Here is a 14,726-nt window from a genome sequence, read left to right on the forward strand (position 1 = left end):
ATAGAGGGAGGGAAAAGGAAGGAATAGAGGGGCAAAATAGACTGAGTGGAAGAGGGGGTGGGAAAGGGGGAGAAAAAAAAGCTGCCTGGAGGCTATGGGGCTCATTTTCAAAGCACCTAGGCTTACAAAGTTCCATAGTAACCTATGGAACTTTGTAAGTCTAAGTGCTTTGAAAATACGCCTCCATGTGTCAAGAGTAAGCAGAGTGATGCTGGATGTGTTCCAGCAGGGAAGAGGGGGAGCCAGTCTTCATTCTCTTTGCCACAAAAGGTGCCTCAACTAGAGATTCACAGCCAAGGTTGGAGGAGATAAAAGAACGGGGAAACCCATGAAAATTCTTATCTGAAGGTTTTATGACCTCTAGTTTAACTACAATGTATTCCAAGATGAATGAGTGCTGTAGGAAGAGCAGCTGGTGCACTAATAAAAGATGGCAATATTCCATTTAGGCATCCCCACAGCCGCATGGTAGGAACCTATTCTATAATTAAATCAAGGCACCTGGCTTCCATTATGGAATACTTGTATAACCCAATATCAGCACACCTAACATGCAGGTGCTGGCACTTACCCCAGTCATGGAGCCTGTATAAGGGTGAGAATGGAAATGTGGCAGGAACACACAACTTACAGTATTCTCTAAGGTACCTGTGTATGTGGGAGCCCCGCCTATGTCCCACACATGCTCTTCCCCTGTGTACACCCTCCTTGCAAATATACACTATGTAAGTTATGCAGGTATTTAAGGAATAGCAGTTTGGTGGAAATCTGACACATATTTGCGTGCATACATCTGTACAAATCATTATCCTAAACTTTATATAGGTGAGCAGGTGCCTAATAGGGGCTTGAAGTGGGTAGGAAGTGATTCACCCTGTAAGGGAGTGGGAGGAAACCACGAGAAGGATTTTAAGTAATAAACATGATCTGAAAGCTACAGAGCATAGATACTTATTCAACATTAAAAGGAATGAATGTTGATCAACGGCTCAGGTCTAAGTGAAATCAGAAAGTGATCCATGATTCACGAGGCTGGTGCTTAGTGGCTGAGTGAATGAGTTATGCAGGTTAAGACTCTTTGGGGCCTATTTATTAAGCTGTGTTTTGCACAGTTTTTATTGTGTACCAACAGTGTCGTGCTGCAGTGACAACTGACAGCGTGCACTATTTGCTGCGTTAACCTACGGACTGTATATAGTGCGATTTAAGTTGCGAGCACAAATCCGGTCATTTTTTGGATTTGCGTGCACAACTTACTTAACAAGCCAATCAGCGCTGATAACTGCCACCTAATAAGCAATTACTGACATTAATTGGCATTAATTAGAATTTATGCGCACAACTGTCTACTCATATTCTGCATTAGTCACCACCATGGGCGTGGAATTGGCGTGTCGTGGGCATTTCTAAAATCTACGCACATTATTATACAATACTCCTAGTCTGCGCCTAATTTAGGGGCCCTTTTACTAAGCAGCTGTAAGCCAACCACGGGCTTACTGTGAGGCAATCCGTAACTACCGCTGGCCCACACAGGTGCTGGCTGTAGTTCTACCACCAGTGCACGGCATTAGAGAAAATAGTTCCCTATTTTTTTTACCACTGGGTTAGCACAGTTAAGCCCTTACTGCCACCTCAATGGATGGTGGTAAATGCTCCCCCCCCTCACATGTCTACATTGTAATTACAATCTTACTGCATGGTCATTTCCTTTTTTGGCCTTTTAACCCTCAGTGTGCGTCAAAAACAGTCACCGCTGCTAGCGCAGGGCCCCCTTTTATTGTAGCTTAGTAAAAGGGCCCCTCAGACGTGGGGATTTACACCAAGTTTTACTTGACATAAGTGCCCGTGACTAAATTTAGTTGTGCAGACAGGTGCTTGACATATTCTATAATCCACACAGAAAGTTAGGCTTATTCTATAAAGTACGCCTAAATGTAGGCAAACTTTATAGAATACACCTAGGCGTCATTTTTTGGCGCATATTTTTCAGGCTCCATATATAGGAATCTAGCCCTATGTGCCTAACATTGAAATTCTAATTAGTGTGAATAGAATAGGCTTTGCTGTTAACAGGAGGACATTGCCACATGTTAACTGCTAATGTGACAGGTTAACAAGGCACAGTTAGCTACATCTCCAGAGGTGTAGCTAAGTTTATTCTCTGTTATTGGCCGTGCTGTTAATTTTGGGTGCATTTCCACGATGTGCGCAAATAAATTGGATTATGAGATCTGAATCATCAATAATCAACAACCAATTACTGATGTTAACTGGCACTCATTAAAATTTACAAGCGCACCTGACTGCGCACTATTCTATAGGGCTCTGTGCCTAACTCCCATGGAAATTTATCTCAAAAAGGGGCATGGCCATGGGCGCATCGGGGGCATTCCAAAACGTAGCGCGCTGTTACAAAATTCTGTCTAACCGCACCTAACTTGAGCACTGGCATTTACACCAGGTTTTAGCAGGCATAAATCTGTCGCACAAAAGTTGGGCATGGGATCTGTGCTACATGCAATTCTATACAAGGTGTGCACGCTTAGCACTGATTTTTTTTCAGTGTCCTAGCTTCTGCACCATTTAATGAATTTTCTCCTATATGTGTTAGCAATAATTTCTGTGTTAACTGCACAGCCTCCTTTCATATAGTGCTAGGGATACCCCCAACATTTAATGCAGAGACTCTGCAGTTATTGCACATTAATTTCATCTGTTAACGTGACTTAATTGCAAAACCTTATGACATCTTAAAACAGGCCCCTTTGTAGTTTATAAATGGGATACGGCAGGTTAAGACTCTTCCTTCTGTACAAATTTTTCTTTTTTTTCTACATAATGATTGTTCTCAATTCATCCAGCAATTCAGCCAGTTCTTTAATTCTATTATCCTTTAAATAGCTTCTGGTTTGAAGGGGGCGGTCTGGGATTACGTTCAAAGAAAACAGTTTTCCCTTGTTATCCAATATTCATTTTTTCCTGGTTGCGTTTTACAAGTACAAAACTATTTTTAATAAACACAATAATGAAGGTAGTAAGAAAGACATACAATTTTCATGCAAAAATCCTTCCCTATTTCACAAAGTTTTACTCTGTTTTTTAAAGCTCTACTTGATTATTCCTGTTTTTGTGTGAATAAATTCTGTTGGTGTTTCCTAGTATAGAACTGGTGACATGCCAGTTCAATTAATTCTAGTCCTCCCCAGAGCTTTTGCTGAAGGACAAATATTACAACCATGAGAACAAAATACCAGCGGACTAGGCTGCACCAATAGAGCAGGAGGCACATGGCAAAGGTGAAAGATGTCCAGTAAAGGAGTGATAGGCACTTTACTAGGAGCACCCGCAGCTCAGATTTGCAAGGGGGGATTTTGCTGAGCCCCGTCACATCAAAGTACTTGTGGCCTTCATAGAAAGCTCGCAGACGCTCTTCCTTCTCTTGCCAACGCTGCTGGCACCAGAGCTGAAGTTCTTCCTTCGAGGTCGGTAGAGTTGCCACTGGATACCGTTGCACGTGAAAGTGGATCTCCTTGGGGAAGTTTCCATTCAGGATGTGCCTCTCTGTCTGAGGAATGTTGTGGGGGTAGGCCACTGTTATGTCGTGAATGGCATCAAGATTTTGACCTGGAATGGAGAGTTTGGGAGAAACAAGTTAAGGACAATGTCTCTGTCTATTTTTATGCTTATATCCTACTCTAATGGACTTGTAGGACCACCCAAGGCAACTTACAACATAGCTACAAAAAACTAAATACAACATATGAAAAATACAATTTATAAATACATTAAATATAAATCACGGAAAAAAAATTTCAAAACAGTTCACATAAGAGTAAAAAAAAAAAAAAATCAATAAAGAAATAATAAAACCCAACTAAGACTCACACCTTACTCTCACTAGGAAGAGTCTGAACTAAATTACAGGTTCTTACATAACAACAAATAACTACAATAAACAAACTCTAAACCAACTAGCAGGTCCACCATGTTATGATTTCTGATTTCATCTCATGCCTGGTGCATCCTGGGATGCACTGGGTGGGGCTCAACTTCCATATACATTTCTCCCTGGGCAGGCTGCCACCATTTTGAGGCAGCACCTGCAGGATTAGGGAGGAAGTGCTAGTCCCGCCTCCTAAGATACGAGGGGGATGGGGGTGGGTGGGCACCACTAGACCACCAGGACTAGCCTTCTGGGGGGGGGGGGGGTTATGGGGGGTCTCCAAGGCCCTTGTGTTTGGGGGGTGGGGGGGTTCAGAGGTCTACCAGACTACCTTTAGGTTTGACAGATCCGGGCTTCTGTCCTGCAGGAGAAAAGCCAAGACCTGTCAAACCTCTTCTGTGGGAGGATTGTGCCTGGGCTCTTGAGCGCATACCTAGGCACAATCTTCCCACTTTACTTCCTCATGCTCAAAGCTAATAGTACGCATATCATTTGTATACTATTAGCTTTGAGCATGAGGAAGTTATTTTTGGGCACTGTTCCATACAGCGCTGGAGTTTTGAGCATTGGAGCCTTAGCATGGCAAGGCGGCATATGAGTGGATCAGGGATGTGTCCAGCACTTATGTACTTAAATTCTAAAATAGTGTTAGTTATGTGCACAACATTTAGTTGCAGTCATTTACACCAGCCATTGACATGGCGTAAGCAGCTGCACCTAAACATCAGTGTGTAAATGCCCACTTATGCTAGGATTATATAGTGGCAATTACATGTGTAATTGCCGATACAGAATTCGTTCTTAGTGTGCAGCATCCAGCACCCAAAGTTTGCCAGCATTTTCATAATTACTCCCTACATGTATATCATATAAAATTAAGTGCTATGATTTCTGCACACCTACTTGAAAATTTGGTGAAAACATTTGATTCTCAGCGGGTTAGACCTGAGCAGCTGTTCAATGTAGGTACCTCATGATGTACTTTCGAGTTGACTGGAGTAACGGAGGTATGTCAGATTTTGAGATCTCTGAGCCCAACAGCATCCTCAGAAGGTGCAGGTTCACCTTTGATCTTCTGACAATTTAGGCATTAAAGTTGGCAACTGTCAAACTTGTAGATCTATTTCTACCTTTTTAATTTTTTGATTTTAAACCACTTAGATGGTTTTTATCAATGAGTACTATATCAAATAGTTAATAAAGTTGGAAACTTAAACAGCTGTTAAAGAAGAGTAATTTGAATCCTAGGGTAATCTCTAATTACTGTCCTGTAATCTTGCCTGTTTTGGCAAAGGTGATAGAACGGGGAGGATCTAGCACAACTGGGCAATTTTTAAAGACTAAAATCATTGACTCATTTCAATACGAGCTTAGGAGAGATCTTTGTTTTCAGACCTTCTAGGTATCTACTAATGATGGACTAAGATGAGAGTTAGATCATGGTAGGTGCGTCTTTTTGGTGCAACTGAACCTTACGCATACAACACAATTAACCATCAGATTTTTTTCTGTTCATTTGAAATTTGTCGTGTAGTTTTGGAAAGGCTTAAGCCTTTTCTTATGGATAGGAGACATGAAGTATGGATAACGGATATGTTTTCACTACAAAGGAGCCTGCTTGTTGGAGTTTGCTAAGATTCTTCATTGTCTGTAATTTTGTTTGATTTATATCTGATTTCTCTGGGCTAGAAGCTGAAGAGTTTAGATGTTAATTATAGGGTCTATGCAGGCGATTTCCAGTTCTTCTTTTTAGTTCACTGATACTTGTGAACGGTCACAGTCAGTGGGCAAGTTATAATCAGTTTTTGCTGTAATTGCCTTGTGGCAGGGAAAACATTAATTGGCAATAAATGATGAGATGATGAAAATTATTTACAGTCTTGAAGTTTAAAGTCTTGGGATAATTACCGATTCTGCCATTTCAATCTCAAATTTGAGCTGTGATTCGCGACTCATTCTTTAAGCTACGATTACTTAGCATATTAAAGCCTATGGTTCCTGTTGAAGATTTTAGAACTTTCTTGCAAAGCATGATTTTGTCTAAATTGGATTATTGTCATTTGTTGAATTTGGGATTGCCTTCTTTCAGATTACATGCTTTGCAGATGATTTCGAAATACTGCTGCATGGGTTTTGACTAGGGCTCCATAAAATCCTTACATTGCACTTTATTTGGTCAGGATACACTTGGCTACCTGTTATATACTGAGTAAAATTTAACGTAATGTGTATGGATCCATAAATCAAACTAACAAGATGCACCTTTCTATTTTACATCTATGTTACAGATATATAAACCTTTATAGGCATTACATTCTGAAGGCGCAATGTTATTGCTAATGCCTACCCTTACTATTGTTTTAAGAAACTAGGGCTTGTGTGTTCACAATGTCAGGCCCAATATGGATGTCTATTACACAGACACGCAAGCCTAAACTTTTTAGAGCAAAATGTATATGTTATTTTAGAATAGACAACTGACAAAAATCAACACAACTTTGAACACAACTGACCCCTACAAAAAAATTAATTTGAGATACATTAATGCCAGATCAGTAGTCAACAAAGCAACAATAATAGCAGATTGGATCACGTCAGACAACCTTGACCTATTACTAATTACCGAAACCTGGATACACAATCAAAAGAACTCCATAATTCTAGATTTATGCCCCCCAGGCTACAAAATCAAGCATTGGACAAGAAAAGGAAAAAGAGGCGGAGGAATAGCATTAATCCATAGATCCCACTTCACCGTAGAAACCATAGCCGAGTCCATTAACACCGCAACTTGAAACTGCCTCAGTTAGAATCCACCATACAACATTGCTCTATCACCTAAACTGTGTATTTATTTATTTATTGCATTTGTATCCCACATTTTCCCACCTCTTTGCGGGCTCAGTGTGGCTTACAATAAGATATGAATAATGGAAATACATTTGGTACAGCTTGGTTATGGGTTACATTATACAAGTTATGCGAGATCATCGAAGTATCGTTAGGAATATAACAATGTTGTACAGAGCACCTGGGAACTGGCACGACTGCCAATCACACTTTATGGACTTCATATCAAACACCTGTGTATCTAACTCCAATGTACTCATAATAGGTGACATTAACCTACACCTAGAAGACCCCAACTCATGATTGCAAGGAATTCCTACAATTATGGGGCCTTAATTGGCCACAGATGCAAGCAACCCATGTCAAAGGGCACACACTCAATCTTATTACATACAAAATGAGTTCAGACCAGAACCTAACACTATTAGATACAAAATGGACTGATACACCATGGTCAGACCACCACAAATTAAACCTATCCCTACAATGGTGAAAATAGGGCTCATACCATACAAATGAACGCACAACCTACTCCACGAGAGGACAAGTAGACTCAGTAACATTTTGGCAACAGATATACAACAACGAATGGACAGCACAAACAGACTCAATACACTATCTCCTAAACTGCGATAACAGATGCAGAAGAATATTAGACGAAATAGCACCACTACAAACAAGAACCTCACGCAGACACAACTTGATACCATGGTATAACGAAGAACTGAAAAAACAAACACAAACTAGGAGGCTTGAACGAGCATGGACAAAAATAAAAGATGCACACACATTGAACGCATGGAAACAAATGGAAAGAAAATACAAATATGCAATAAGACAAACCAAAAGGTCCTACTATAAAACCAAAATAGGGCTAGACTACAAAGACACGCATAAATTATACCAACTCATAAATAAACTACTAGATACCACATCGGTCACCACAACCAACACAGACATACCATCTGCAGAGAAACTTGCTAAATACTTCAACGAGAAAATTGTAAATCTACGCACCACATTACCACAGAACACCACTGACATCGAAAAATTCATGGACTGCATGGATCCAATCCTCGGTGAATACCCAGCTGACCGAACCTGGACAAACTTCGCTATCCTCACTGACGAAAGCGTAGCCCAATCGATCAACAAGTTCGCCAAATCATACTGTAAACTGGACACATGCCCCAAGTACCTAATAAAATCAGCCCCTCAACGCTTCATAGCAGACCTTTCATCACACCTAAACTGCATGCTGCAACATGGAATCTTTCCTAAGGACAAAGGCAGCATACTATTAACATCAATACCTAAAGATCCAAAGAAAAAAGCAAACGAAATTACCAACTACCGCCCAGTAGCATCCATCCCTCTGGTAGTCAAACTGCTGGAAAGCATGGTAATCAAGCAACTTACAGACTACTTAAACAAATTTTCAATTCTACACAAATCACAATCAGGATTTCGCTCCAACCACAGTACTGAAACAGTAATAATCACTCTCCTAACCAAATTTAAACAAGAAATTGCAACAGGCAAAAGTGTACTCCTTCTACAATTTGACATGTGTAGCGCGTTCGATATGGTAAACCATAAAATACTACTAAACATCCTAGAATACTTCGGGATCGGAGGAAGAGTACTTAGCTGGATAAAGGGCTTCCTAACTACAAGAATATACCAAGTGGCATCGAAATCGAATATCTCATCACCATGGAAACCGGAATTATTTATTTATTTATTGCATTTGTACCCCACATTATCCCACCTTTTTGCAGGGGGATTGCTCAGAGCATGTGCTGTATTTCTAAGTTTTAAGATATATTTTGATTCTATTCTGTTTTATTATCCCCCAATTACCTATAAGGTAATAAGATAAGCATATGTAAGGAAAAGGGGAAGTAAATACACTAAATTTGAATTAATTACATTAACCTGCATTGTACGTTTAGGAACATGTGCTTAAAGCATTTGGAGCTTGCACATGTGAGGACATGTGCTTTTCCCAATATAAAGGCCAGATAGTTAACTTTAAAAAGAAAATGTTTATTTCTAATACAGGCAAGGTAACAAGTTTACAATAGAGAGGCAATTTTAGAGAGGATCTTTTACCAATGGAAGTATGCTACAAAATAACAGGTTTGATTGTAAATGAAGCTGGATAACTCACATTGATGGAGGCTGCTATGGAGAGTGATGCAGGAGATCCTTGCTGGAACAGGAAGTTTCTTTGTAGATTTGCTGTCTGATGGAGCTTGAAGCCGTTTCTTTCAGGTGGATGTGATGTCCAGCTTGAGAAGTCAGGATTCCAGGAGATTCTAGCTTGTTTTTAGATTTAATCACTTCAGGGCAGCGGCGACTAGGACAGGAGCATCAGGAAGAGCCAGGAAGAACTATCCTTCTAAAGAAAGAGCCCAAGGTTCACCGCTATCGCCGATCCTCTTCAACTTGATGATGACCCTACTAGCCAAATCCCTATCCAACCAAAGCCTCAACCCCTACATTTACGCCGACGATGTCACGATATACATCCCATTTAAAAATGACCTAACAGAAATTATAAACAAAATTGAACTTAGCCTGCAAATCATGAACTCATGGGCGGATGCATTCCAATTAAAACTTAACGCAGAAGACACATTGCCTCATCCTCTGATCACAATTCAATAAGAATAAACCCACCATTATAAACACCCCAGATTACACTCTTCCTGTATCAGATAACCTGAAAATCCTTGGAGTCACCATCGACCAAAACCTTACACTAGAAAACCAAACGAAAATTACAACATCCCCCGTAATCTCACATCACTCAATCCTTTACTCACAGAAATATGTATACCACATGTCTTTATGCCTTAGTATTGCCCTTTAAGCTCCCATTCTCTCCTTCCAATGTTCAATGTTTGTGTTCCATTGTTGCACTCCTTAACGACACTTCGATTGTCTCGCATAATTCTGCACAATGTAATCCATAACCAATTTGTAACAAATTGTACTTCCATCATTCATTTCTTATTGTAAGCCACACTGAACCCGCAAAAAAGGTGGGAAAATGTGGGATACAAATGCAATAAATAAATAAATAAACAAAGGAAATGTTCTACTCAATGTGGAAACTTAAGCGAGTAAAACCTTTTTTCCCCAAGAGAGATATTCCGCAGCCTGGTACAATCAATGATGTTAAGCCACCTAGACTACTGCAACGCATTCTACGCCGGATGCAAAGAACAAATTATTAAGAAACTCCAAACTGCCCAAAACACCGCAGCCAGACTCATATTCGGAAAAACGAGATACGAAAATGCCAAACCCCTACGTGAAAAACTACATTGGCTCCCAATCAAAGAACAAACTGCGTTCAAAATTTGCACCCTGGCTCACAAAATCATTCATGGCGAGGTCCCGAGCTACATGGTAGACCTTATAGACTTACCAACCAGAAACACAAAAAAGTCAGCACGCATATACCTAAATCTCCACTACCCAAGCTGTAAAGCACTAAAATATAAATCAACATATACATCCAGCTTCTCCTACATAAGCACACAACTCTGAAACAGTGAAAAATCCATTCACGTGTACCCGTTCTATATCACTCAGGATTTTATAGACCACAATCATATCCCCCCTCGGCTGTCTCTTTTCCAAGCTGACGAGCCCTAAACTTCTTAGCATTTCCTCATGTGGGAGGAGTTCCATCCCCTTTATCATTTTGGTTGCTCTTCTTTGCAATTTCATGTTTGAGTTCTTTCAGTATGTAAATAATGGGAATCAATCTAAGGATTCATAAATGAAACACTAAACGCACACATGGAATCCTTACAACAGTGCGCAAAACAATAACACTCTATAGTAATGCAAAAACTATTTTACATAGGAGGAAAAAGCCTCAACAAACTCTCTAGGTGGTGAGAATAACAAGGAACAGCCATTGCTATGGTGTTCCATTTTTGATTGCTCCACAGATCCTGAAGCAGCCTGTTGAAACTTTGGCCATCGTTGGTCGTGGAACATTTTTCATCAAAGAGGCTCCAGTATTTTTAAGCTAAGTTTTGGAATCTTGTTAATTATTGTGATTTCAGGAGGATTTTTGCCAATGATGATTGCAAGAACTCCAGTACTACCTAAAATATATAGGTAGTAAAGAGTCTGTTGAGGCTTTTTCCTTCTATGTAAAATAATTTTTGCATTACTATAGAGCAGAGGTTCTCAAACCTGGTCCTGGAAGCAAGTCAGGTTTTCAGGTTATCCACAAGGAATATTCATGAGAGAGATTTGCATGCACTGCCTCCACTGCATGCAAATGTCTCTCTGAATTTTCATTGTGGTATCCTGAAAACCTGACTGGCTGGGGTTCCTCCAGGACCAGGTTTGGGAACCACTGCTATAGAGTGTTATTGTTTTGTACACTGTTGTAAGGATTCTGTGTGTGTTAGTGTTTCAGGGGCTCTTTTAGCAAGCCATGGTGAAAAGTGGCCTGCAGTAGTGTAGGCACGTGTACTGGGCGTACACCGGGCCAGTTTCTACTGCATCTACAAAAAAAGAGTAGTTACTTACCTGTAACAGGTGTTCTCCGAAGACAGCAGGCTGCATATTCTCACAAGTGGGTGACGTCACGTCGGCCCCGGAGGATTTTAAAGCAAAATCTAAAAATCTCTTTAACGGCATTCCGTCGTGCGAGCGATCGCACCGCGCATGTGCGCACACATCTTCCCACTCGCTGTGCGGACACGCCCCTCAGTTAAATCCAAAAGATGAAGGAGACAACTCCAAAAGGGGAGGTGGGAGGGTTTGTGAGAATATGCAGCCTGCTGTCTTCGGAGAACACCTGTTACAGGTAAGTAACTACTCTTTCTCCGAAGACAAGCAGGCTGATATTCTCACAAGTGGGGTATCCCTAGCTTCCAGGCTTACACAACACAACAAACAGTGGTCAATTGAGTCTCGCAACGGCGAGGCAAGAATAAAAATTGACCTGAAAAGAAGAAACATCTAAATGAGTGTAGCCTGGAACAGAACAAAAATGGGCCTAGGAGGGTTGGAGTTGGATTCTAAACCCCAAATAAGTTCTGCAGCCCCGACTGCCCAAACCGACTGTCGCGTCGGCTATCCTGCTGAAGGCAGTAGTGAGATGTGAATGTGTGGACTGATGACCACGCCGCAGCTTTGCAGATCTCTTCAATAGTGACTGATCTTAGATGAGCCACAGACTCAGCCATGGCTCTAATTTTGTGAGCCGTGACATGGCCCTCTAGAGTCAGTCCAGTTTGGACAAAAACGAAGGAAATGCAATCTGCTAGCCAAGAAGAAATGGTGCGGTTTCCGACAGCAACTCCTCTCTATTGGCATTAAAAGAAATAAACAACTGGGCGGACTGTCTGAGGGGGCTCGTCCGTTCCACGTAAAAAGTGCGCAGCTTGCTTTCGCCAGGGCTTGTAAGATGAGGGAGAAAGAATGTTGGCAAGACAATTGACTGGATCAGATGGTACTCCGATACCACCGCCAGTAAGAACTTTGGCTGCATGCGGAGAACTACTCTGTTAAGATGAAAAGTAAGGTAAGGCGCTTGAGCTACTAGAGTCTGAAGCTCACCGACCTTACGAGTTGAAGGAACAGCTATCAAGAAAAATGACCTTCCAGGTCCAATACTTCAGATGGCAGGAATCCAGTGGCCCGAATTGAGCTTTCAGCAGCTGGATGAAAACGACACTGAGACCCCAAGATACTGAAGGATTGATAAGGGCTTTGACCGAAGCATAAGAGCCAATTTTCAAAATTATTGGGGGTGCTAAGCCCAACAGAAATAACCCCCCTAGACACATACAAGGAATTCTCTCAATATTGGGGGAGAAGTAAACCTCTCATGAAGTGGACAGCTAAAGGCTGACCTTTTACATGTTGATGATAAACACTTATTGCACGAAGATGAACACTGACAGAGTTGGTCTTGAGACCAGACTCAGACAGGTGTAGAAAGAACTCAAGCAAGGTCTGTATAAGACAAGAGGCAGGATCTAGGGCCTTGCTGTCACACCAGACGGCAAACCCCTTCTATGAAAAAGAATAACACCTCTTCGTGGAATCTTTTCTGGACGCAAGCAAGACTCGGGAGACACTCTCTGGAAGACTCAACGAAATCCATACTCTCAACATCCAGACCGTGTGAGCCAGAGATTGGAGGATGGGATGTAGAAGTGCCCCCTCATTCTGCGTAATGAGAGCTGGAAAACATTCCAACTCCAGAAGAGGGAACCATATCTGACGCGGCTAGAAGGGAGCGAACAGAATCATGGCTCCACAATCTTGCTTGAGAATCAGCAAAGTCTTTTCCACCAGAGGTATGGGAGGATACGCATACAGAAAGCCTGTCCCCCAATGAAGGAGAAAGGCATCCGATGCTAGCCTACCGTGAACCTGCAGCCTGGAACAGAACTGAGGGACTTTGTGATTGGACTAAGTGGCAAAAAGATCCACTGAGGGGGTGTCTCACTCCCGGAAGATCTTTCGAGCTACAGCCACGCTCAACAACCATGATTGTAGCATTATCCTGCTCAGCCTGTCGGCCACACTGCTGTTTACGCCAACTAGATAAGTGGCTTGGAGAAAACATGCCGCGTTGGCGGGCCCACCGCTACATCTGCATGGCATCCTGACTCAGAGGGCAAGATCCAGTACCCCTTTGTTATTGAGTACATCGCAACCCGATTGTTTGGTTGAATTAGAATAATTTGGTTGGATAGCCGACCCCAGGAGGGATGCAACCTTCGTCAGCAGCTTTTGTGGCTGAGGAAGTTGGAAGGGACGCCCCAGAATCAAATTGGAGAGAATTGACCACCTCTGAAGGGAATTCCGAAAACTGGTGAACAGTTGGGTCACATCCTCCAGATACCCTGAACTTGATACCACTGGGAAGCTAGGATGCACTGAGCGGATGTCATGTGTAAATGTGCCATGGGAGTTACGTGAACTGTGGAAGCCATGTGCCTAGAAGTCTCAATATTTACTGTGCTGTAATCTGTTGAGACAGGCAATCATCGTGTTAAGGGAACATATGCACTCCCAGTCCATGAAGAGACGCTGCAACAACAGCCAGGCACTAGGGAAACATTCTCTGGACGCAAACTGGGTATAAGTATCCTGTAAGTCCAGAGAGCATAGCCAATCGTTTTCCTGAAGTATGGGAAGAAGGATGCCCAGGGAAAGCATCCTGAACCAAATATCTGTGTAGGCCCCTTATGTCTATGATGGGACGCAACCCACAAGGAAGCACCTGGAATAGAATCTCAACCCTTCTTGCCCTGGTGGAACGGGCTCGACTGCATTGGCGCTGAGAAAGGCGGAGAGTTCCTCTGCAAGTACCCACTTGTGATGGAAGCTAAAGGATTAAGCTCCCAATGAGCAATGTGGGGGGTTTGATTCCAGATTGAGAAAGTATCCTAACCGGACTATTTGAAGAACCCACCGGTTGGAGGTTACAAGAAGCCACCTTTGGTGGAGAAAAGTTAGACCTCCCCCCGACAGGCAGATTAGCTGGTACGGACATTTTTTTTTTTTAATGGTGGCTATGCTGAATTGGAGCCAGTCAAAAACCCGTCCCTGGTTTTTGCGGAGTAGCTGCAGGGGCCTGATTAGGTGCATGCCGTTGACTAGAACGAGCGTGCTGTGGCATAGCCTGAACCGGCTGTCGAGAAGCAGGAGTATACGTATGATCCCTTAAGGCACAAGGAAAACTTCTCTTCTCTTTAAAGAACTTCCGAGATGAGGAAGAGTATGCACAGAATATCTACAATTTTCTGCTGAGTCCCCTCCTCCAGGTGAGAGGCACGCAGTCATGAGAGTCTGCGCATCACTATACCCAGAGCAGAAATCTAGATGTTACATTACAAGTGTCGAAAATGCCCCTGGACAGGAACCTGCGACACAC

The 14,726-nt window shown here is 42.1% G+C and overlaps 1 protein-coding gene across 2 annotated transcripts in view; it reads right to left on the bottom strand.

Annotated features, from left to right (window-relative positions):
* Positions 1-1,966: 1,966 nt before the first annotated feature.
* The window catches only part of LCLAT1 (lysocardiolipin acyltransferase 1), a 536,959-nt gene continuing 524,199 nt past the window's right edge, over positions 1,967-14,726 (bottom strand). For both annotated transcript variants that reach the window (XM_030196117.1, XM_030196118.1), the window contains exon 7: positions 1,967-3,627. In XM_030196117.1, the coding sequence (XP_030051977.1) occupies positions 3,119-3,627 (509 nt within the window). In that variant the 3' untranslated portion in view covers positions 1,967-3,118. The remainder of the gene's footprint in view (positions 3,628-14,726) is intronic.

Source organism: Microcaecilia unicolor, chromosome 3 (assembly GCF_901765095.1).
Source record: "Microcaecilia unicolor chromosome 3, aMicUni1.1, whole genome shotgun sequence".
Lineage (NCBI taxonomy): Eukaryota > Metazoa > Chordata > Amphibia > Gymnophiona > Siphonopidae > Microcaecilia > Microcaecilia unicolor.